A 22,935-nucleotide genomic window follows, 5' to 3' on the forward strand; every position below is an offset into this window, starting at 1 on the left:
ATATTATGGGTCATTTTTCGTTGAGAAAAATGGTGAAAGAAAAGAATCTATGCTAAAGAAAACGACATTCAAGAAAAGAAGAAAAATCAGCGACACGTCAACGCGAGGTCCCAATGCCGAGACCTCAAAACCTCAAAATGAAAACTAATTTCAAATTTTGGGGTAATTATGTAATATGAATGAAAAGAGGTCAATACCAGAAAAAAAGCAAAATTAAATTAAAACTTAAACTTAAACCCCATAGAAGGAGCCAAGCTCTGAAAACCCTCGCTAATGGCGAAGAAGAAGAGAGAAGAGGAGTCTCAGAACTCAGAAATACAAGAACCTAAAAACAAAGCCGAAAAGCAAGTTCAAATCATCAATGAAGATTCTCACAAGAAGAAGAAAAAGAAGAGGAAAGACAGAGACGAAAAGGCCAAGGAAGTACCAACGGTCTCCATAGCTGTGGCTGGCTCTATCATCGACAACGCTCAGTCCTACGAACTCGCTACTCGAGTAATTTTTTTTTCTTCTCATTTTCAAACTAATAAATTTGTTTTCTATTTGGTTACCAAAATACTGTTCGTCAGTTATAAACTATGAGTTTTTGCAGTTGGCTGGCCAGATTGCTCGCGCCGCGACGATTTTCCGAATCGACGAGGTTTTTCTTTGCCTTCTTTTTCCCATCAATCCCATGATTGAGTAGAACAATAATGCATTTTCGATTTCCTTTTAAAAAAAATAATGCATTTTAGACAGAACTTCGAACACGAAATGTTTACCATCCATATGCTTAATTGAAAACGTGAAATGGGTATAGGTGGTTGTGTTTGACAATAAGAGCAACTCAGAAAACGGTTTGACCGGTCAAACTCCCAATAATTTGGAGGAGGAAGAAAGCGGGGCTGCGTTTCTTATCAGGATTTTGCAGTACCTTGAAACGCCGCAGTATCTGAGAAAAGCTTTGTTCACGAGGCACAACAGTTTAAGATTTGTGGTCAGAACAACAAGCTTTGCCATTGACTTTTTAACCGCCCATTTGTCGAACATGTACAATGCTTTAACCTTTTTTTTCCCTGTTTGGTAATTGTTTCTTGCTTGGGATTTTGTTTGTTTGTTCGTTTCAGGGTTTGTTACCACCGCTCGACGCTCCTCATCATCTGCGAAAGCACGAGTGGGGTCCGTACCGGGAAGGTATGTTTATATGAATACGTTTTTCTGCATGAAAGAGTTTCGGTTTATTCGATTTTATTTTAAATATCATTGGGTTAAACTTAGAAACCGTGTTGGTCAACTGAAAAATGACATTTCTGCTGGTGTGACACTCACAGGTATCACGCTCAAAGAAAGAGCTCCAAATTCTTCGGCAACGCTGGTTGATGTTGGCTTGCATAAGGTATTATCGTCTTTTGTGCTTTGTCGAGCTTTCTCTTATGGGTATGAAATAATATGCTTTTGTATTCTTTTTTTTTATTATGTATACATTAAGATTGCGGAACCAAGATTCTTCTTTGACCATTTACAGTCGGGTTTCTTTTGCTGTTGATTGAATTGAACTACTTTGTTTGGATATATAAACAGTCTTACTTATCGCACGTGCACAACGTATGAGAAACTGTACATAATGGACTCTCCAATGGATCTGTGGTTAGGAAAACTAGATATTGGGGGATATAATAATAATAGTAATAACAGATAATTAGGGGGGTTAAATATATAAGGCTTATGAGTTATTTTAGCATATGAATAAGAGGGATGAGCATTGAAACGGTTATGAAAGAATAGATCTCTCGAAAGTCCTATATCGATCTATTGTATTTCATTTCGAGTATAATTTGATTAATACAAAAAGCCATTTCGAATAATCTGTTTTCATGCTTACAATGCTGAAAATATGCAGAATGTCATGATTGATCAAGTTCTTCCTCCCGGAACAAGAGTTACTGTGGCTATGGGAACAGACAGGAATCTGGATTCAGGTATAAATAACCGCTTTCTCTTAAGCCTTGCAGAGTCATGGCGGAGCCGACTTTTAGCATTTATTCATTAATATGTTCCCTTGTGTCATACCATAACGATTTCCTCGCCCTCTTTATCTGCTCGATGCTTATATTTCGTATATTTAGCGACGTTGTTTTGCAAGCTATCAATGAGTTTTGTGTGTGTGTGTTTATTGTTTCTAGATACATTGCACAAGGTCGTTTCATCATCCACGCCCAGAGAAGAATCGGGAAAATATTGGGGGTACAAAGTGAGATACGCTCCCAATTTGAGTTCGGTATTAAGGGAATGCCCGTACAAGGTACCGTGCTTTTTCACTCCCATTTTTGTATTCGAATCAATCACATCACTACTTACATTACATTAATTGGGTTTTTTTCTTAATACATCACAGGGTGGCTATGATTATTCGATAGGAACATCCGAGCATGGCCTAATTGTTAAATCATCAGAGCTTGTTTTACCTGAATTCAAGTACGTTTTGTAAATTGAAATGGTTTGACCTTAAAAATTGTACGCAGTTCAGTCCTGCTTTGTACTTTTCTTCGGCTTAGCCGTGAGATTTTAATAAAAACCCGTTTCTTTTTTTTTTTTTTTTTTTTAATTGTAAGCGATTCGTTTGTATGGACATTTTTAACCTGTGAAATCTCTTGCAAATTTCAATAGACATCTATTGATTTCTTTCGGTGGACTTGCCGGCTTAGAAGAGAGCACGGAAGAGGACCCCAGTTTGAAGGTATGAAAGAATCCTTAATTTTTATTTTTTTATTTTTTTATTATTATTATTATTATTTTTTTTTAATGAGAATTTGGATGGTGAAAAAGAAGAAAGAATGAAACCACTGAATGGGTTTATTTCATTGTGTCCGTGTATGAAGGTTAAAGATGTACGTGAGGCATTTAGTTCGTATTTGAATACGTGTCCTCATCAGGGAAGTCGAACAATTCGGACCGAGGTACTTTTTTTAGTATATCTGTTACAAGTATTTACGTGAACAAAATATCCATAACCGCATTTAGTATAGTGATTATATATTTGTATCTTTATAAACAGGAAGCAGTATTTATCTGTCTCCAATATTTCCAAGAACCAATCAGTCGAGTTTTAGAGAGAAAATGACATTCAAAGAAAAGCCGAAATGAGACGAGAAATTTCACCGCTTTGATCACAGGACTTGAAAGTCGTCCAGATTTTTTCGAGAGTTGGTCGCTATTCTCTGGATTTATGACTCGGCTATTGAGGAAGATCAGGCCTCTGGACCAAACCGTCACCTAAAATATGTAGTGAGAAATGTAAAAAAAAAAAAAAAAAAAATACTGACAATATGTTGGGGATTGAAAGTAGCAATTTTGAGGAGATCGTTGGTTTCAGACAAATGTTGTAAAACTACTTGGTTTTAGAGTTTCTTATTTTGGTTAAGTCAATAGGTGTTAGCTTTGTTTGACTCAACTATGCAAGAAGACTTGTGATAAAATTAGATTATGAAAGCCATTGCTAATCTTCTGTCATAAATCATATATATATGATACCAGGAATGAATGAACTAAAATTCGTCTATTAAATAATTAAATTAGGATACTAGTTGGCGCAACAATAAATGATACTTACACTTAATTTATTGATTGTGTGGAAAATAATGTAAGTAAAGATATATTGTGGTGAAAAAATATATTCATGTTAGACATAAATTTATGTAGGCTTGAATTCTTCTTTGGATGGGTCTTTGATTAGTTGAGTTTGTCTATCACAATTATAGAGTTTTTTTTCCCCTTAAAGAGTCAATCTTGAGTTCGATTATTAGTGTGTTTTGGTGTGATTCCATCAGAAGAATCTGACGTACTTCTGAACATTGAGCGTTTTTATCCGACTTTATCGATGGGAATAATTTGAATTGAGATCAAATCTATCTCTGTATCGAGATTATCAATTCTATTTTTTTTTTGAGCAAATTGTTTTCGCGGCGATTTAAACTATTCTCTTCATTTTAGGGGGGCGGAAATGCTTTTCTGAATTAAGCCTTCTTTTCGTTAACGCCTATATTAATAGCTGTATTACCTTCAGTCTAATCGATTTCTTGGATTTAAAAAAAAAATCGTTATTAATTTTACTGTTAAAAATCGTAAACGACTCATTCAGGAAATACATTTATATCAAGTTTTTTTTTTTTTTTTTATCAGATATCAATTTGACAAACTCAGGGTCATATAACTAAAAAATTGATCAAATTGAGATTTTTGTTATTTTAAGTTACATAAATCGTTTGTCGTTTTTTGCTTTAGTAAAGCAATCGTTTGTCATTGTTGACTGGCGGGTGCTGTATAAAAAAAAAAATCTGAAGGGTAGTATCGTCATTTCCCGTACAGCACCGTGTTGGGTCGAAACTCCTATACACGAGACATAATAAAAGGACCGAACCGTAATTTCTCTCAAACTCGCATCGAAAGCAAAACAAAACCAAAGCGAGATAGACAGAGAGGACTTAGCGAAAAAAAAGCCCCAATTTTTTTTTAGTTAGATAGTGAGTTTTAATTTGCGAGTCCTTTAATTATCGTAAAAAAAAGCACAGCGAGCGAGCAAACGAGAGAGAGATATATCTATATGTATAAAGATTTTTAAATAGCCGTTAATTTTTTAAACTAACCGCTTCTTCTTCTTCTCTGCTCGTCTCTCGCGCCATAGCCATGGTGGTTCTGGCTCAGCTCGAGAGCCATAGCCAGAACCAGGCTCGCCAGGACCGACCGCCTTGTCTCGACCGAGTTCGGGAGGCCAATTCTCTGATCTCCGCTCTCGCTCTCGTCTCCAGAAACCTCCCTCTCTCCGCCGAGCTTCTCGACGGCGTCTCCGATATCTATTACGGCGGCGACGACGAAGACGAGGGTTCCGAGGATTCGTTCCGAGAGAGTGACTTGGTACGAGTGTGTGTTTCTCTCTTACTTGTTTATGGAATTTGATAGTCTGTTTGGTTTTATTGGTTGTGTTGGGGAATTTTGAAGTGGATTTCGGGATTCTAGGGTTCGTTAGGATGTGTGGAAGTTTTATTTTTCTTTCTATTACCTTGATGATTATCCTTCTTGAGAAAAGATTGGATTTTTATGTATTTATTTATGAGTGATAATGAAGTCTGAAGTTCGGATTAATTTTGACTGAATTTCTCATGTTTTTTTTTTTTTTTTTTTTTTTTTTTTTAAGTACTAAGTGTGTGAATTGAAGGTGAAAAGGCTAAAGCCTTGATTTTTATTTAATGAATTGGTTTTTCCATGTGGCGGTACAAAAAAAAAAAATCATTAGATTGGTATTTTTATGTACTATCAATGTATTCAAAGTTTTCACATTTTCATGATAAAGAGGCTTTGTGTTGATTAGTGAACCAGTTATTACCTCGGTTTTGTATTTTCAGATGTGGCATTCTGAATCTTGATTTTAATGTAACGTTTAACAGGCTAATAATGCAAATGAACCCGAAGATTTGTTATCTGACCTCCAAGAGGCGCTTTCGAAGCAACATCCAAATGGCATGGCGAGTCGCGAACTTGCGAGAGCAAAGGAAAACCGCCATGAAAGCCATATTCAGCATCGATTAGCCGAACTGGAAGGTAATAGTCAGTGTAGTGTAAATGTTTTATACATCCATTGAATAGTGGAATAATGTCTTTCACACATGAATTACTTATTCTTGAGTGGTGTATTCAAAATCAGAATTACCTTCGAGTAGGGGAGATGATTTGCAGACCAAGTGCTTGATTGAACTTTATGGACTTAAGGTAAGACTCGATTGACTTATATTAGTGATTTGGATTAGTTTTCTTCTATACCTACATGGCCTTGCTATTTATGTGCTAAAACGGTTTCATTCGATTATACGAAACCGTTCTGTTTCTGTTTTGGAGGGGATAAAAAAGGAGTTTTTTTTTTTTTTTTTTTTTTTTTTTTTTTTTTTTTTTTCTTGCAGTTAGCGGATCTACAAAAGAAGGTTAGGTCGGAAGTGAGCTCAGAGTATTGGCTCCGAGAGAAATGTGCACGGCCTGACAAGCAGCTATTTGATTGGGGCTTTATGCGGTTGCGACACCCACTTTACGGAGTCGGAGATGCTTTTGCAATGGAGGCCGATGATCAGTTCAGAAAGAAGCGAGACGCCGAGGTTAGTCCCTCAAACCCGATTCATTCGAGTCTTGTCCTTCGGGAAATTAAGTAGGTACTTAGAAAAATGTGAAAGTGTTCGATGCAGAGGCTCTCGAGGATCGTAGAGGACGAGAAGAATCAAGTCGACACCAGAAAAAGGAAATTTTTTGCCGAAATCCTTAATTCGGTGCGTGAGCTTCAGTTGCAAATTCAGGCTACGCTGAAACGTCGGAAGCAAAGGAACGACGGAGTCCTGGTACGTTCTTCTCTCTCTGCCCCGAATAATGGATTTATTAGTGGTGAGTGTTGTGTTAATTTTTTCGAAAACAGGCGTGGCACGGAAGGCAAAGGCAGCGAGCCACGCGAGCCGAGAAATTGAGGTTCCAGGCACTGAAGGCCGACGATCAAGAAGCCTATATGAGAATGGTTAAAGAGAGCAAGAACGAAAGGCTTACCACGCTTCTCGAGGAGACGAATAAACTTTTGGCCAATTTGGGAGCCGCCGTTCAACGCCAGAAAGACTTCAAAGTCTCGGACGGCATCGAACCGTTGACGGACTCGGAAGCCGATTCGCCGGATTTGGAAGATCAAGAGGAAATCATTGATTCTGGTCCCGGTAATAATGACTTGCTGGAGGGTCAGCGGCAATATAACTCAGCCATTCACTCCATCCAGGAACAGGTAGTTGTCAATTGTCAAAGTGTTTGAACAATAGTTGTTATACATATTTTTAGCTTAATATTTTGAAAATGATTTTACTTCAATGTTTGATTTTTACAGGTAACGGAGCAACCATCTAGCCTACAAGGTGGAGAGTTAAGATCTTATCAAATAGAAGGTCTTCAATGGATGCTTTCTCTGTTCAACAACAACCTGAATGGCATTCTTGCCGACGAGATGGGTTTGGGAAAAACAATACAAACTATATCCTTGATTGCGTATCTCATTGAGTATAAGGGCGTTACGGGGCCGCACTTGATAGTTGCTCCGAAGGCAGTACTTCCGAACTGGGTTCATGAATTCGCAACATGGGCTCCAAGGTACGTGTGTGTGTATATACATATATATATTTAGCTTGAGAGATTTTTCATCCTTGAGAAAACCTGAGAGATTTATCTACTTGATTCAGTATCACGGCCGTTCTTTATGATGGGCGCCAAGATGAGAGGAAGGCGATGAAGGAAGAATTATCAGGGGAGGGAAAATTTAATGTGTTGATCACGCATTATGACTTGATTATGAGAGATAAAACATTTCTGAAAAAAATTCCTTGGTTCTACCTGATTGTTGACGAAGGCCATAGGCTGAAGAATCACGAATGCGCTCTGGCACAGACACTTGCCGGGTAAGAAGATGCCATGCTCACATTGCAAGATAACTCATCTCGTATCTTCAACGCTTTCGATATGTTGAAACTTAGTTAATGGAACTCCCACCAAATATCTCTTTCCAGCTCTTAATTATTTTCCGTTCATAAAATGTTGATTGCTTTTGCAAAAGGGTTTCTGATAAGACCTTGAATCTCTCATTACTCGCAAAATAGGAAAACAAAAGATATTACAAGCTTTCAAGAGGCTTGTTATTTATACTAAGTAGTTGCGTTAGCTAAGCTAACTATTAATTTCTAATTACGATACTACCCTTAAGGAACTAACAGTTTCCCAACTAAGAACTTTTTTTTTCGTTACGTGCAGTTATGACATAAGACGGAGACTATTATTGACGGGCACCCCAATACAGAACAGTCTTCAGGAGTTATGGTCACTGCTTAACTTTCTTCTCCCACACATTTTTAATTCGGTAACTCACTTCGAGGATTGGTTTAATGCACCGTTCGCCGATCGGGGTGATATCTCTCTGACTGAGGAAGAACAGCTATTGATTATTCGCCGTCTCCACCACGTAAATCTTGTCTCATAGTTTTTTTCTTTTTTTTCTCTCTATTTTTTATTTATTTATTTTGAATCAATTTTTATCGACTCGTTATAGGTCATAAGACCCTTCATATTGAGGAGGAAAAAGGACGAGGTGGAAAAATACCTTCCTGGAAAATCCCAGGTCATATTGAAATGTGACATGTCAGCTTGGCAGAAAGTGTACTATCAACAAGTTACCGATGTGGGAAGAGTCGGGCTAGATAATGGTTTGTAGACTTTCTTTTTCCCCCTTACTAGTGCACGTTAGCCTTGTGTTAGTCTTACTGTTAGACCTGGAAGAGTAAATTAGTAAATTAGCCTTGTGAATTGTATCTGTTTATCAAAACGCATGCGATAAGACTTAAGGCAATGAAATAGTCAACTAATTGAATTTGTGGTCTATGAATAAAAGCTAAAAATAATCATTGAGGCGGGTTATTTGTTTTTTTTTTTGTTACTCTGTGGTAGGCACGGGAAAGTCGAAGAGTCTACAGAACCTCACAATGCAGCTGAGAAAATGCTGTAACCACCCATATCTGTTCGTATTGGGAGACTACAACATGTGGCGGAGAGAAGAGGTGACAAGGGCATCGGGGAAGTTCGAGCTCCTCGATCGCTTGCTCCCGAAACTCAAGAGAGCCGGGCACAGAGTCCTTCTCTTCTCGCAGATGACTCGCTTAATGGACATCCTCGAAATCTATCTCCAACTCCACGACTACAAGTACATGAGGCTCGACGGGTCGACGAAAACCGAGGAGAGAGGCACTCTCTTGAAGCAGTTCAACGCCCCCGATTCCCCGTTCTTCATGTTCCTCCTCAGCACCCGCGCCGGAGGGCTCGGCCTGAACTTGCAGACCGCGGACACGGTGATCATCTTCGACAGCGACTGGAATCCCCAGATGGACCAGCAGGCGGAGGATCGGGCCCACCGCATCGGGCAGAAGAAGGAGGTTCGCGTTTTCGTGCTTGTCAGTGTCGGGTCGATCGAAGAGGTCATATTGGAACGCGCGAAGCAGAAGATGGGCATCGACGCCAAGGTCATCCAGGCCGGGCTGTTTAATACTACTTCAACAGGTTCGTTCACTGTCTTTGCCTTTTGTTTATTTTTTTTTTAACTCTGTTGTGACTCCATGATTCCAAGAAGTAAAGCCTGTTTAGTGGAATTTAGAGGCGAAACATAAGACTTCAGTCCCTGAACTGTGATGATGCGAATGGCATTCTCGACTTTTTTTTTTTTTTTTTTTTTATAGTAAAATGGTCTTTAAAGTAATTTCGGGTTTTGAAGATAATTTTAATTAGTTTCTTTCTTAATGAAATTCACAAGTGACTTGTGTTGGTAAATATGTTTAGATTTCGTTAAAAAGTTAAATATGTATTTTTTTTTTTTAAAAGGACTAAAAGGCTACAAAATAATAGTTTAAAGAAAAGGAAAAAAAAAAATAGTTTGGTGATCAAAATGCGACTCGTATAACAATAATAATAGTTAAAGGCCTATTTCCGCTAGAAAGCCTGAAAATAAAATAAACTTGGGTCGTGTAACATGCAGTTCATTATTTACTACACTGATGATTGAGCTCAATATGAAATAATGTCTTGATAATTTATTTATTGTTAATGTCGATAACAGCTCAGGACAGAAGAGAGTTGCTAGAGGAGATAATGCGGCGAGGGTCGAGCTCGCTCGGGACGGACGTGCCGAGCGAGAGAGAGATAAACCGTCTCGCCGCCAGGTCAGACGAGGAGTTTTGGATGTTCGAGAAGATGGACGAGGAGAGGCGTCAGAAGGAGAACTACCGGGCCCGCCTGATGGAGGACCACGAGGTCCCCGAGTGGGCCTACCAGAAACCCGACACCACCGCCAAAGACATCGAGGCCGCCGCCAAAGCCCTCACCGGAAAGCGCCGCCGCAAAGAGGTCATTTACGCTGACGCCCTCAGCGACGTCCAGTGGATGAGAGCCGTCGAGAACGGCGATGACGTGGCAGCAACGCGCTCTTCCCCCGGAAGAGCAGCGAGCAAGAGGAGAGCCGCCGGAGCCGTTAGGGAAGAGGGCGATAACGAATTGACGGAAACGACCCCCGCGGAGAGCGATGATATGTATCGGACTCCTGCTCCGAAGAGGATGAAATCGGAAGAAGAAGAGGAAGAGGAAGAAGATAGTGGTGTGGAGAGGAAGAACGATGAGAGTTCGTCGGCGACGGTGCTGACGTGGAAGACTCACAGGAAGAAGAGGTCGAGTTACTCGACACAGAGTTCGTTTTCGAACTCGAATGGGAGAGGAGGAAATGGGTGGGCTTCGTGAATGAGAGAGTGATTTTTGATTTACAGATTACCCTTTTTGATAGATTCATTCCTCAGGTTTATCTCATACAGAAGTGGCTTGTGCTAGCTGTTTAATACTTCCTTTTTTTTCTTTTTTTTTTACTAGTTTGTATTACAAAGCTTTGGTTGGTTCTTCTATTGAGCTACATTGTAAAATCAATAGCTGTTATGGAATTATTATCCACTTTTTTCTTTCTGTTTTTGTCCGTTTTTGTTTTGAAGAGGTACTACCATTTCAATCATTGGGAGAATAAGTGCACATTCCTACAAATGTCACCTTTTTTTGTTTCATAATCCTACAGATAACATATAAGATTAAAGCCGGTCATATAAGCCTTCAGACTTATCAAGATGCAATAATTTTCCAATAGGTGACGCATATCAGTGCTCTTTTATGCCAGGTGATTTTTCAAACTATGCAAAAATTTTGGGATTATTTGAATAACAATTGACCCATGATCTATAATGTGAAAATTTCGGAATAAAAAGAAAAAAAAATATCAAATACGAACCTGGATGAACTTTCCCCACATAAAATCTTACTCCTAAAAAGATCATGCGATTAAGATAAGTTTTCAAAGTTTCAATAATAATAATTCTTGCTCAAAATCCTCAACATCACAGAAAGCTTCAATGCGCTTCAAGAAAAAGCAAGCAACAATTTTAGCTGATGAGAGAGCAAGCCTCGGCCAAAGCTGACTCTGCAAGACCCAGAGCCACCATTTCTGCCAAGGTTTTTTCTGTTTTACCTAATAATCTAAAAGGCAACAAAATAAACCAACATCTAATAAACGGAAATAGCTAAAAAATTCAACAACTAAATCCTCTACTGACACCAGTTCTCAGCAGAACAATCTTTAACCTAAAACGGGTCTTGAAAGGTACAATTATTTCAATAAAAATCCCGGCGGGTCTACTCGGCCGAGCCGACTTCGAGGCCTTTCAGCTTCGATTCCAACTCATCACCACCATCTTCGTCCTCTCCGGCCTCGTCTTCATCTTCTTCATTGCCGTCCTCTTCTCCTTCCGGATCATTCTCGTCCAACGGCCCGAGAGCCTCGGGGGTCTTTTTGAAAATCCCGTTCACCTCATCGATTCCCTCCTCGGAGATGAAGTTCCCGTTGATGTTCAGCAGCTTGAACTCCGGCTTCTGAACCACCATGGAAGCCAAGGATCGAGCCCCGGCTCTCCTCATCATGTTGGCGCTCATATCGACCTCGCTCAGCTTCGAGTGACCCTCCAACGCGCTGCTGATCTTGACCGTCCCCACGTCCTTGAGCTCGTTCTCCGACAAGTTGAGCTTCGCGAGAAGCTTCTTCGAGGCTATACAAGCCACCAAGGCCGAGACTCCCTCGAGGGTTATGTCGTTCCCGGCCATCTCGAGGACCTCGAGCGACGAAGCCGAGCCCTTGAGAGCGTTCGCGATCGCGTCCGATCCCTCGTTCTCCAAGTTCAGGTAGCTGAGGTAAACCTCTCTGAGATCGGCGTGCTTTGGAATAGCTTTGCTCAGAGCGAGCCCGGCTTCGACGCCGAACATGTTGTCTCGGAGGTCGAGCTTCTTCAGACCCGAGTAAGCTCCGAGGGCTTCGCAGAGAGCGACGCCTCCGTCGGCGCCGATCCTCGTTGACGAGCAGCGAAAATCCTCGAGAGACGGAGATCGCTTCACGACCTCGGCGATGGCCAAAGCGCCTTCGTCGCCGGTCATGTTGTTGTGGAAATGCAAAACCCGAAGCTTCTCCGTAGAGGGAATCAGCTCCGAGACCGCCCTCGCGGCTTCCTCGGAGATCCCGTCGTTCATCAGATACAGTTCCTCCAAATCCGACTGGGATTTCAGCAGCGCCGAGAAAGCTCTGACTCCTTTCTCTCCCAAAGCATTGTTCGAAAGGTTCAGCGACCTCAGAACACTCCCCGCCAAGGCCTCGGAGAAAATGGTCATCACCTCGAGAGCCTCAGCCTCGGGTCTCCCCGCAACGAAGTCCGAGAGGTCAACCTCTTTGAGTTGACCTTTCAGCGAAGCCAGGATCGGCTCCGCGACTCGGGCGGCCTCCAAACCGAAGCTTCTGTTGCTGAAGCAAATCTTCGAGTACCCATTTCCTGGCTCCTTCAGCGGCTCGAGAAGCTTCTCGGCCTCCTCGGCCTCGATAAAAGCCCGTTGACCCTTGGAAATGTCGAAAAGGGTCTCGATGAAGGGCTTTTCTTCCCCGTTCTCGGCCTTCTTCGGGGCTCCTTTGAGGACTTGGAGGAGTTTTTGGCTGCATTCTCGGGCGTAGAGCTGAACCGCAGAGCTTCCGTCGCCGTCAGGTTCTTTCTCGTAGTGCTTGTTGGCCGCGGAGAAAGCCGAGTCTTCGATGGACTTGGCGTTCTCTTCGGCGTCTTCGTGGCTCAGAGTTCCGTACTTTTCGGTGAAGATGGACTCGGTTGAGAGGTTCTTCACCATCCGTTCAACGAGGACTTTCCTCGTGTTCTGGCTCGGAGGCCACAGCTTGATCGACAGCGAATGGTTTTGCGACTCCATGTCCGAGTTTCACCTCTGCAACAAAAAAAAAAAAAAATAATAAATTCTCTCATCAGTGTCATCAATCTCACTAAAGTTATATTAAAAAATGTAATAGGGCTAAATTGTGGGAAGAAAATATGAGATCGTGATTAGACATCTCAAATCTCAAGCATAAAACAAAGACACACACTTTCGGATAAAAAGAGGGGAAAATAGTACATTTCAGACAACTAAAAATCCACGAGGATGTTGATATACAGAGCAAGCTTTACAAGACAATGATTCATTTTTAAAAAAATAAAAAGAAAACCTAAAAGAAGTGTAATACAAAATACAAAAACAAAACCCAGAAAGCGTCAATCATTTTTCTCAATAAATGCGACAGATCTGCCACAGCGTCGCAACTTTATGATGAATAAATTCAGATTACACATAAACGCAAACCGAAAATAATGAAATGAAATGAGAAGAAGAAAAAATACACATAAAAATCACAAATTTTCCTTTGTGAGGGCATGAGAGAGAGAGAGAGAGTAAAACTTACAAATCAAACGAATCGGATTCGAAACCCTACAAGAGAAGGGAAGAGGTAAAAACTGTGTCTTTTGAGCGCTGTGCGAGTGTGCGGTTTCTCGGGTTATCTTCTGAGATTCAAAATGGCAAAAGTGCTACAAAATGATTTATGTTATTATAATATTTTATATAAAATATAAATTTAATGTGAGAGAGCGAATGGAGGGAAAAACTGAAAAAAGAGAGAGCGCTGGCTTTTGTTTGGGATTTAACTTTGAGAGGCCAATGCCTTTTTGAGGGACTGTTTGGGAATAAGGAATCTATTGTGCCCCGATGTCGGAATAGGATTATTCCTGCACCCGATTGGGCTTATTAGGCAACATCTAATATCGCACGGCCTAAGATTATCCTCGTACCTTTTCATTATAAGAAAATTAAGCCCTAAGTTTAATAAATCTAGTATTTAGTGAAGTTTGACCAAAAACAGACCTATTTTCTTAAGTTTCCAAAACTACACTCATTTGCTTTTCTCTTCTAATGGTCCAATCACTCACAAATCACAATGTGCCACCACCACATTTTCTAAACCAATATGAAATAGAGGTCAATTTAGATTTAATAAAAGTTAATCTTTCATGGATTTTATTTTCTTCAAAGTTACCTAGAAAGTTGTTTTATTTTGTTTCTTCGGTTGATCGACTAATATTAATTTTACCAGTTAAAAATCCTTGGTCTTGTTATCTTTTTTTTTTAAAGAAAATTAACAAAATTTATTCATAAATTATGAGATTACAACCATCCATGAAAGACAAATATAATACATGAATGCGTACCTTTAACGTATCAATAGTGACAAATGAAAGAAAATACAAGGTGTTAATAATTGTCACAGACGAATCTTTAAAAATACCAGATAAGCATTTAGAACATCTTTAATAGTAACATTAGCTTAATATGTCACCTAAGTTTTTCAAACTACAACTCATTCAAGCAACAACCATTGCTCCAATGGTCAAGTCAATCTCTCTCTATTTGCTCTATGTATCACACATACAAATAACATTTCATTAAATTTTTACTTAATTCTCATTGGTTCAAATGAATGTGGGGTCCATTACTTTTGCTATAGCTAATTTGCTCTATAGAGCTACTTTGCTCCACTAAGTCAATAGTCAAATCATGCTCCAATGATGAAGCTATTAGCTCCAATCTTTTATAATTTACTAGCAAGTCCTTATGGTAAACCATTGGAGTTGCTCTAAGCAACCGAGACCGAGACAAAAACACTATACAAAAGGAGATTTACACTAAGTATGCATTAAAACACTCTTGCATATTTGTTGATATATATATATATATATATATATATATATATTAACAAATGACTTGATATGTTGATATATATTATATATGTCACCAATATAGAGAAATTGCTTAATTTGCCACCAATTTCATAACATTTTTCCACTTTCCACCAAAATGCTAATTTTTCACAAAATGCCACCATCTATGTCAACAACGTTGACATCTATGTTTGTCCTTCACTATTAGATGTCAACATTGTTGACATAGAGGTGGTATTTTGGGAAAAATTAGTCTTTTGATGGAAAGTGAGAAAATGTTATGAAATTAGTGGCAAATTATGCAATTTCTCAATATATCTCATATGTTTATGTCAACAAATTTGAGTTTATTTGAAAATTTGTTGACGTCTGTGTCAACAAATTATGTTGTCTGTTGACATGTACAAATTTATAATGATTTTTTATGTCAACAAATTATGTCATTTGTTGATATAATTATCATTAAATCCATATTGTTTTCACATGTTAAACCTAAAAAAATGCGAGTTTGACTATGCATGTGTAGTGAATTCGTAAATATTGTTTTGAATGGAAGATTCATACTCCTATCCAAACATGAGAGTCATTGTCATATTCCATCACCTTTGAAAGAAATTCAAAAGCCATTTAGTCAGATTTGTTGCAGTTATGGCTCACCATGGGTTGAGAGGGCCTCATAGACCAATCTTAATCATGGGTGAAAGTTCCTAAGTTGCTGGATTTTGCAGACTCACGATGTATGTTTGTTTTTTTTTCATTGGATTAACCATAAAAATTGTATGCGAAAGAGCAAAGAAGATAATCTATAGATTGCTTAGAAGAATGAATAACTTGGAGGACGACATTGAAAAACTTTCTATTCAGATCGATGATTGGGGCTTGTTGTTATTATATTCTCTATTGCGTTATTTCTAGTTTTTTTTTTATAGCGCTAGAGGAGTGTGAGTTTTTGCAAATGTATTGTGCTAGTTTTAACTCGGGTCCACCTAACTATGTATACTATTTGAGTATATTTTTTTATTCCCTTTTTTATGTTGTAGTGGATTATGGTTTTTAAACATATATATTCAAGGACATAATATGAGTTTTTAAACATTAGTTTTGTCGATAGAGTCGATGATAAATCCTATATCTGATGACATTAAGGAATTTTTTTACTTTGTATGTTAACAAATAAAGGATTAGTTGGTATGTGAACAAATCCATCAACAAAGATTTCATCAAGAGTTTTGTACATAGTTTGCCTGAATTTAATGGTCTAGTTACAAGTTCTTATGCTAAATCTAAATTCTTGACTGAATTTAAACACGTCGTAAAAGTACCACAAAAGATTCACGTTCCATTGGATATCATTTTGTTTTCTCACGGAAAATATAATTCCAAAAAAAAAATGTTAAGATATCACCCCACACATGGAGCAAGTGTGGCAATAGCCCATTATCAAGTTACAAACTAGTATGTGCTTAAATTTGCTAAATAGTCCAATACATGTTAACATTAAACCTTTATCCATTATCCATTGGTGGCTCCTAATCGCAAACCTATGATCATGGTAAATGGTAGAGGGAAGTTAATTTTTGGCGTATATAATATATATTTTAATTTCTTTTTCAATGAATTTTAAATCAATTTACTTTCTTTTCAATTTAATTTATTGATCATCTAATATTTTAATTTTTAACAACCCAAATTTCCCTCTTTTTTCTTTAATCATCTAAAAAATCAAATATACGTAACTTAAATATTTATTTTATTTTAAAAATAAATACTTAACAGTCGCTGAAGTTCCCATTCACCTCATCGATTCCCTCCTCGGAGATGAAGTTCCCGTTGATGTTCAGCAGCTTGAACTCCGGCTTCTGAACCACCATGGAAGCCAAGGATCGAGCCCCGGCTCTCCTCATCATGTTGGCGCTCATATCGACCTCGCTCAGCTTCGAGTGGCCCAGATTACGAGGAACGTCGAGGCGAGGCTTTGATGTTCCTCGTAATAGCCTTGCTGTACAAATAGAACGGTCTCCTTTCGACGGACTCCATGACGTCATCGACCTTGACGCCCTCGCAGCGAAGAAACGCATCCGAGTCTTTGGTGGCGGGCGGGTCGAATTCGTTCGTGGAGGCGCTCGTGGACTCCGGAAGCTTCCGGATGGGGCGGGAGCTCTGCTTCCTCTGGGTCGACGTGGCGCCGGAGATTCTCAAGAAGTTCGTCTCCGAGCGCGTCGACAAGATGGTCGAGTCGGGGCTGGTCGACGAGGTTCGGGGCATTTTTCAGCCCTCGGCGGATTACTCGCGGGGGATCCGGAGAGCCATCGGGGCTCCGGAGCTCGACGAGCTCTTCCGAGCCGAGCTGAGAGGAGCCGGGCCGGCCGAGAGGAGGCGGCTCCTCGGCTCGGCGGTCCAAGCCATCAAGGACAACACGTGGCGGCTCGCCGTGCGTCAGGTCGGCAAGATCCGACGGCTCAAGGCTGTCCGATGGGTTTCACCAGATTGTTTTCCAAACTATTAGCGACGATAATATAATCCCTAATTGTTTTCCCGCGAACTTAGCGACGAATAGAAATAATTAGCGACGAAAATATCGTCGCTAATTATCTTTGCCGCCAAACTTTAGAAGTTTTGGCACCAAATAATTAGCAACGATAAATTCGTCGCTAAAAGGGTGATTAGCGACGAAATATTAGCGACGATTAAGTCGTCGCTAATACTTCCGTAGCTAAATGTCATATTTCTAGTAGTGTACGTTGGGCTTTACCTATGCCTATGGGCTTGACAAAATAAGGGCAAACATTCAAGTGGAAATAAAAGGAAAAAAACGAAGAATGAAACATGCGTTTTTGTGTTGGCTTTAACGCACAAGAGAACTGCAAAGAAGTAACTATAGACAAACAGAGTGAAAAAAAGAGGGAAAATAAAGAGAAGAGAAAGAAGAAGAAAGTTAAGGTTTGGGCAATTTGCAAGAGGTTCGGTAGTCAAACGACATCCGTTTTGGCTCAAACTCAGAGGGGAGATTCCTTGCAACATGCTCGTCGTTCCTAGTGTGTTGGCCTTTCCGTTTTACTCTCTAGATACCCGATTTGAGTATTCCATCACTTGGTGAGATTGTTCCTCTTTTATGTCATCTTGATTATGATGATGATGTTGTTGATGAAGATGATGAACCTCTATGTGTTGGAGATGACTTTTGGTGTACTCATTATATTGTTAGCGGAAAGTTAATTAAGCAGCCTACGGGTCCCGTGGTTTTTTACTCTCGTCTTGAGAGTTTTTCACCCTTTGTTTGGCTTGATTGGTTTTCTGTATTGGATTTAATTGCACGCTAAAATTGCACGATGAAGAAAATCTAGAGCTTTCATCGATTTTTACGCTCATACACACACTCGACTATCAAACATTTTCACCTATCATCGACATTCTAGCATCATTTTTAACTAATTTCCCTCTTACACTTATATCAACCTAGTGTAAAGACAATTCATACTAGATTGAAACTGTCTTCGGGATATGGTCTCACCGACACAACCGATTTTTCCAATAAATTTAGAGAAATTGCTCCATTTGCAACCAATTTCATAACATTTTCCCACTTTCGACCAAAACACTAATTTTTCCCAAAATGCCACCATCTATGTCAACAATGTTGACATCTAATTTTTTCCCTTCACTATGAGATGTCAACATTGTTATCAAAATTATTGAATTATCTTGTATTTCCGACCTCAGATCTTTGCCTTAAATAAATTCAAGTTTCAACATTTTCTTTAACTAAAATATTTATTAAGATATTGAACTACATGATATGATCATATATGTGTTATTCGGAATTTCAGATATGATGTATGTGATGTGTTATCCACGCGTCATACGCGCACGGTAAAAGACCACCAGTAAAGCTGGCCATATGGAACCCGGAAAATGGGATCCCCCACTCCCATATTTTGCGTGAAATGGGACTCTCGAAACCGTAAAAAATGGTACCGGGAAATCGCAGAACCATTTTCCACGGTACCGGGAATTCCCGGTATCATATTTCGCGGTTCCGGGATTCCCGTATTTCCCATATTTTTTTTTCATTTTATTTCAATCATGAATACATTTAAAAATAAATAAAAATTCATATATTTTCAATTAAAAAAATACAATTTTAAAATTATGGTACTAAATGATGCTAAACGGAAATCCCAGTTCCATCCCATTTTCCGGATGATTCTGGGACAAAATTCCCGGTACCACATTTACTAATACGATTTTTTCTCATTTCTCATTTCCCATATGATACCAAAAATACGGGAAACGGGATCCCGCGGGATCTCATGGCCACCTTTAACCATCAGTACTATTAATGTCAAAAAAGTAGATAATAGTCAGAGTTTCCGTACTACCTTTTAGATCCCCATAAATATAACCCTCACAACTCATCCTTAACCACACTTCTTCATTTCATTCTGGAGTTCAAACACTAAATTTTCTGAGCAAAATATCCAAACACAAGTAAAACCAAACCCCCAATTTCCTCGTTCCATTCCCCTCCTTTTTTTCCCCCCCAACATAAAATTTCTATAAAGAAGAAAAAGAAAGGTTTCCTCTAAAACTTTTGCGGTGATCCCTAAATACAACTGTCTCTCTCTCTCTCTCTATTCAATTTCATTATATAGATATTAGATATATATATAACAAAAACTCTCTCCACTACACACGCTACTACAACTAATTAAACAATTGCACACTAATATTATTATCATTATCATCAAGCCATATAAAATATAAGTATATATTACGAACCTTGTTCCGTTGTGCCCCCTATAAAAATCTCACAATTCCTGAACCTTGAGAGAGACACAAAAAAGAAAAGAAACAAAAAAATGAGCATCATTTCAAGCCCTCCGACGATGTCCATGGCTTTGAAACAACCACCGCCGCCGGTGGCGCTGAGCTTCAACATGGAGACGTACCTGAGCCACGGGAAAGTGGTGTTCGTGATCGGAGCCACGGGGACCGGAAAATCGCGGCTCGCGGTGGACATATCGCGGAGGTTGTTCCCGGCGGAGATCGTGAACTCCGACAAAATGCAACTCTACTCCGGCCTCGAGATCGCCACCAACAAAGTGGGCCCCGAGGAATCGTGGGGCGTCCCTCACCACCTCATCGGGGTGGACTCGATCCTCGCCCGGGGGAGCCTCCCCGTGGTGGCGGGCGGGTCGAACTCGTTCGTGGAGGCGGGAGCTCTGCTTCCTCTGGGTCGACGTGGCGCCGGAGATTCTCAAGAAGTTCGTCTCCGAGCGCGTCGACAAGATGGTCGAGTCGGGGCTGGTCGACGAGGTTCGGGGCATTTTTCAGCCCTCGGCGGATTACTCGCGGGGGATCCGGAGAGCCATCGGGGCTCCGGAGCTCGACGAGCTCTTCCGAGCCGAGCTGAGAGGAGCCGGGCCGGCCGAGAGGAGGCGGCTCCTCGGCTCGGCGGTCCAAGCCATCAAGGACAACACGTGGCGGCTCGCCGTGCGTCAGGTCGGCAAGATCCGACGGCTCAAGGCTGTCCGATGGGTTTCACCAGATCGACGCCCCGCCGGCTTTACGTGGAGAGTGAGAGTGAGAGCGAGAACGCAAATCTCTCCGCCGCTGGGCCGTGGAAGCCGGGGCTTGCCACGTGGAGATCGGCCATTGGGTCGTCGATCGACAGTCAGCGGGAATATTTTATAACTAACTTTTTTAATATCCAAAATTGAGAAAAAGAATAAAAAAAAAAAAAAAAATACGGCGTGGACTGAGAAAAGGGGTCGCTTTCAGAGAAGCGGAACTTAATAAATAAAACATTTTGTTTATTTATAAATAAAACATTTTGTTTATTTATAAATAAAACATTTTGTTTATTTATAAATAAAACATTTTGTTTATTTATAAATAAAACTTAATTTACGGCATTGGCCTGGGGCCCACCTGACAGAGACAGTTTGCACGCGCGCGTGCGCTGTGCCGCCTGGCCTTTCGCGGGAGGGGGCTTTGTTTTTTTTTTTTTGTTTTTTCTCAGTCCACGCCGTAGTTCGTGGAGGCCAATGCCGGCACGGATTTCTAAAACCCTCCTAAACTGTACGGCCGCCAAAATGTTTTATTTATTAAGTTCCGCTTCTCTGAAAGCGACCCCTTTTCTCAGTCCACGCCGTATTTTTTTTTTTTTTTTTATTCTTTTTCTCAATTTTGGATATTAAAAAAGTTAGTTATAAAATATTCCCGCTGACTGTCGATCGACGACCCAATGGCCGATCTCCACGTGGCAAGCCCCGGCTTCCACGGCCCAGCGGCGGAGAGATTTGCGTTCTCGCTCTCACTCTCACTCTCCACGTAAAGCCGGCGGGGCGTCGATCTGGTGAAACCCATCGGACAGCCTTGAGCCGTCGGATCTTGCCGACCTGACGCACGGCGAGCCGCCACGTGTTGTCCTTGATGGCTTGGACCGCCGAGCCGAGGAGCCGCCTCCTCTCGGCCGGCCCGGCTCCTCTCAGCTCGGCTCGGAAGAGCTCGTCGAGCTCCGGAGCCCCGATGGCTCTCCGGATCCCCCGCGAGTAATCCGCCGAGGGCTGAAAAATGCCCCGAACCTCGTCGACCAGCCCCGACTCGACCATCTTGTCGACGCGCTCGGAGACGAACTTCTTGAGAATCTCCGGCGCCACGTCGACCCAGAGGAAGCAGAGCTCCCGCCTCCACGAACGAGTTCGACCCGCCCGCCACCACGGGGAGGCTCCCCCGGGCGAGGATCGAGTCCACCCCGATGAGGTGGTGAGGGACGCCCCACGATTCCTCGGGGCCCACTTTGTTGGTGGCGATCTCGAGGCCGGAGTAGAGTTGCATTTTGTCGGAGTTCACGATCTCCGCCGGGAACAACCTCCGCGATATGTCCACCGCGAGCCGCGATTTTCCGGTCCCCGTGGCTCCGATCACGAACACCACTTTCCCGTGGCTCAGGTACGTCTCCATGTTGAAGCTCAGCGCCACCGGCGGCGGTGGTTGTTTCAAAGCCATGGACATCGTCGGAGGGCTTGAAATGATGCTCATTTTTTTGTTTCTTTTCTTTTTTGTGTCTCTCTCAAGGTTCAGGAATTGTGAGATTTTTATAGGGGGCACAACGGAACAAGGTTCGTAATATATACTTATATTTTATATGGCTTGATGATAATGATAATAATATTAGTGTGCAATTGTTTAATTAGTTGTAGTAGCGTGTGTAGTGGAGAGAGTTTTTGTTATATATATATCTAATATCTATATAATGAAATTGAATAGAGAGAGAGAGAGAGACAGTTGTATTTAGGGATCACCGCAAAAGTTTTAGAGGAAACCTTTCTTTTTCTTCTTCATAGATTTTTTTTGCGGGGGGAAAAAGGAAGGGAATGGAATGAGGAAACTGTGGTTAAGGAAGAGTTGTGAGGCAGGTATTTTAGGGCGACTTCTCACCTAACACAATCTATTTTTTTGTTTTTTTTACATTAATAGTGTGGTCTTTTACAGTGTGCGCAGGCCCAGCCCACCTGCAAGGGAGGTAGTAAAGCATAGGTTTAAGCCCTTTTTTTCAAAAGGTCCACAAAAAAAAATTAGAGAAATTGTTTAATTTGTCACTAATTTCATAAAAAAAATTCATTTTCCACCAAAATGATAATTTTTTTCCAAAATACCACCATTTATGTCAACAATGTTGACATCTATGTTTGCCCTTCACTATAAGATGTCAACATTGTTGACATAGATAGATGTCAACATTGTTGACATAGAGGTGATATTTTGCGAAAAATTAGTCTTTTGATGGAAAGTGAAAAAATGTTATGAAATTGGTAGCAAATTAAACAATTTCTCAAAAAATTATATATATATATTGGTAGTTACTCATCACCGAAATTCTTCTGCTATATATAAAAAAAAAATTAAAATGAGAAACGAGATAAAATGAATGAAAAGAAAAACATTGATTTTGACCTTTATGGTAGTTGGAGCTTTACAAGCTTTCAAGTTAGCTATTACAACTTGTTTATAAAATTCTTTAATACAACCAAGATTCATATAACAACAAAAAAAAAAAAAAAAAAAAAAAAGGAATTTTCGACCAAAACTAAGTGAAGAGTTTTGGCATAACTACTTGTAATATATTTGTCGGTGTCAGTTTAAACCACCACATCACAATACTCGGCAAAGTTTGTGTTCATGCCAAAAAAAAAATCATTACATATGTACATTGATGATTGTCCTTTTAGATGTACCCAGA

At 40.4% G+C, this 22,935-nt stretch overlaps 3 protein-coding genes and 3 pseudogenes across 3 annotated transcripts; 4 read left to right on the forward strand and 2 right to left on the reverse strand.

Moving 5' to 3' along the window:
- Window positions 1-208: 208 nt before the first annotated feature.
- Window positions 209-3,530, forward strand: LOC149393018 (methyltransferase C9orf114 protein). Its single transcript, XM_089618456.1, has 11 exons — window positions 209-495; window positions 593-640; window positions 800-976; window positions 1,107-1,173; window positions 1,311-1,375; window positions 1,880-1,958; window positions 2,163-2,281; window positions 2,375-2,454; window positions 2,647-2,716; window positions 2,859-2,936; window positions 3,035-3,530. Exons 1-11 carry the CDS (start codon window positions 274-276, stop codon window positions 3,098-3,100), a joined length of 1,071 nt encoding a protein of 356 aa, XP_089474582.1. The 5' UTR covers window positions 209-273; the 3' UTR covers window positions 3,101-3,530.
- An 891-nt stretch (window positions 3,531-4,421) lies between these two features.
- On the forward strand, window positions 4,422-10,533 carry CHR23 (homeotic protein regulator). Its single transcript, XM_089617069.1, has 12 exons — window positions 4,422-4,890; window positions 5,421-5,574; window positions 5,678-5,742; window positions 5,931-6,119; window positions 6,207-6,356; window positions 6,431-6,781; window positions 6,881-7,140; window positions 7,230-7,445; window positions 7,795-8,002; window positions 8,090-8,243; window positions 8,485-9,090; window positions 9,644-10,533. Exons 1-12 carry the CDS (start codon window positions 4,663-4,665, stop codon window positions 10,315-10,317), a joined length of 3,255 nt encoding a protein of 1,084 aa, XP_089473195.1. The 5' UTR covers window positions 4,422-4,662; the 3' UTR covers window positions 10,318-10,533.
- A 350-nt stretch (window positions 10,534-10,883) lies between these two features.
- Window positions 10,884-13,700, reverse strand: RANGAP2 (RAN GTPase activating protein 2). The gene is made up of 2 exons (XM_089617155.1): window positions 13,379-13,700; window positions 10,884-12,867 (listed from the first exon to the last, which is right to left on the reverse strand). The coding sequence occupies exon 2, from the start codon at window positions 12,850-12,852 to the stop codon at window positions 11,251-11,253; it is 1,602 nt and encodes a 533-aa protein (XP_089473281.1). The 5' UTR covers window positions 12,853-12,867; window positions 13,379-13,700; the 3' UTR covers window positions 10,884-11,250.
- Window positions 13,701-16,725: 3,025 nt separating this feature from the next.
- LOC149393021 (adenylate isopentenyltransferase 5, chloroplastic pseudogene) lies at window positions 16,726-17,196 on the forward strand (annotated as a pseudogene).
- Window positions 17,197-19,402: 2,206 nt separating this feature from the next.
- Window positions 19,403-20,271, forward strand: LOC149393022 (adenylate isopentenyltransferase 5, chloroplastic-like; annotated as a pseudogene).
- Window positions 20,272-20,899: 628 nt separating this feature from the next.
- On the reverse strand, window positions 20,900-21,881 carry LOC149393023 (adenylate isopentenyltransferase 5, chloroplastic pseudogene; annotated as a pseudogene).
- Between the last annotated feature and the right edge of the window lie 1,054 nt (window positions 21,882-22,935).

This window comes from Urtica dioica, chromosome 6 (genome assembly GCF_054948205.1).
Source record: "Urtica dioica subsp. dioica isolate 48M chromosome 6, U.dioica_male_clone48M_v1_H2, whole genome shotgun sequence".
Classification (NCBI taxonomy): Eukaryota; Viridiplantae; Streptophyta; class Magnoliopsida; order Rosales; family Urticaceae; genus Urtica; species Urtica dioica.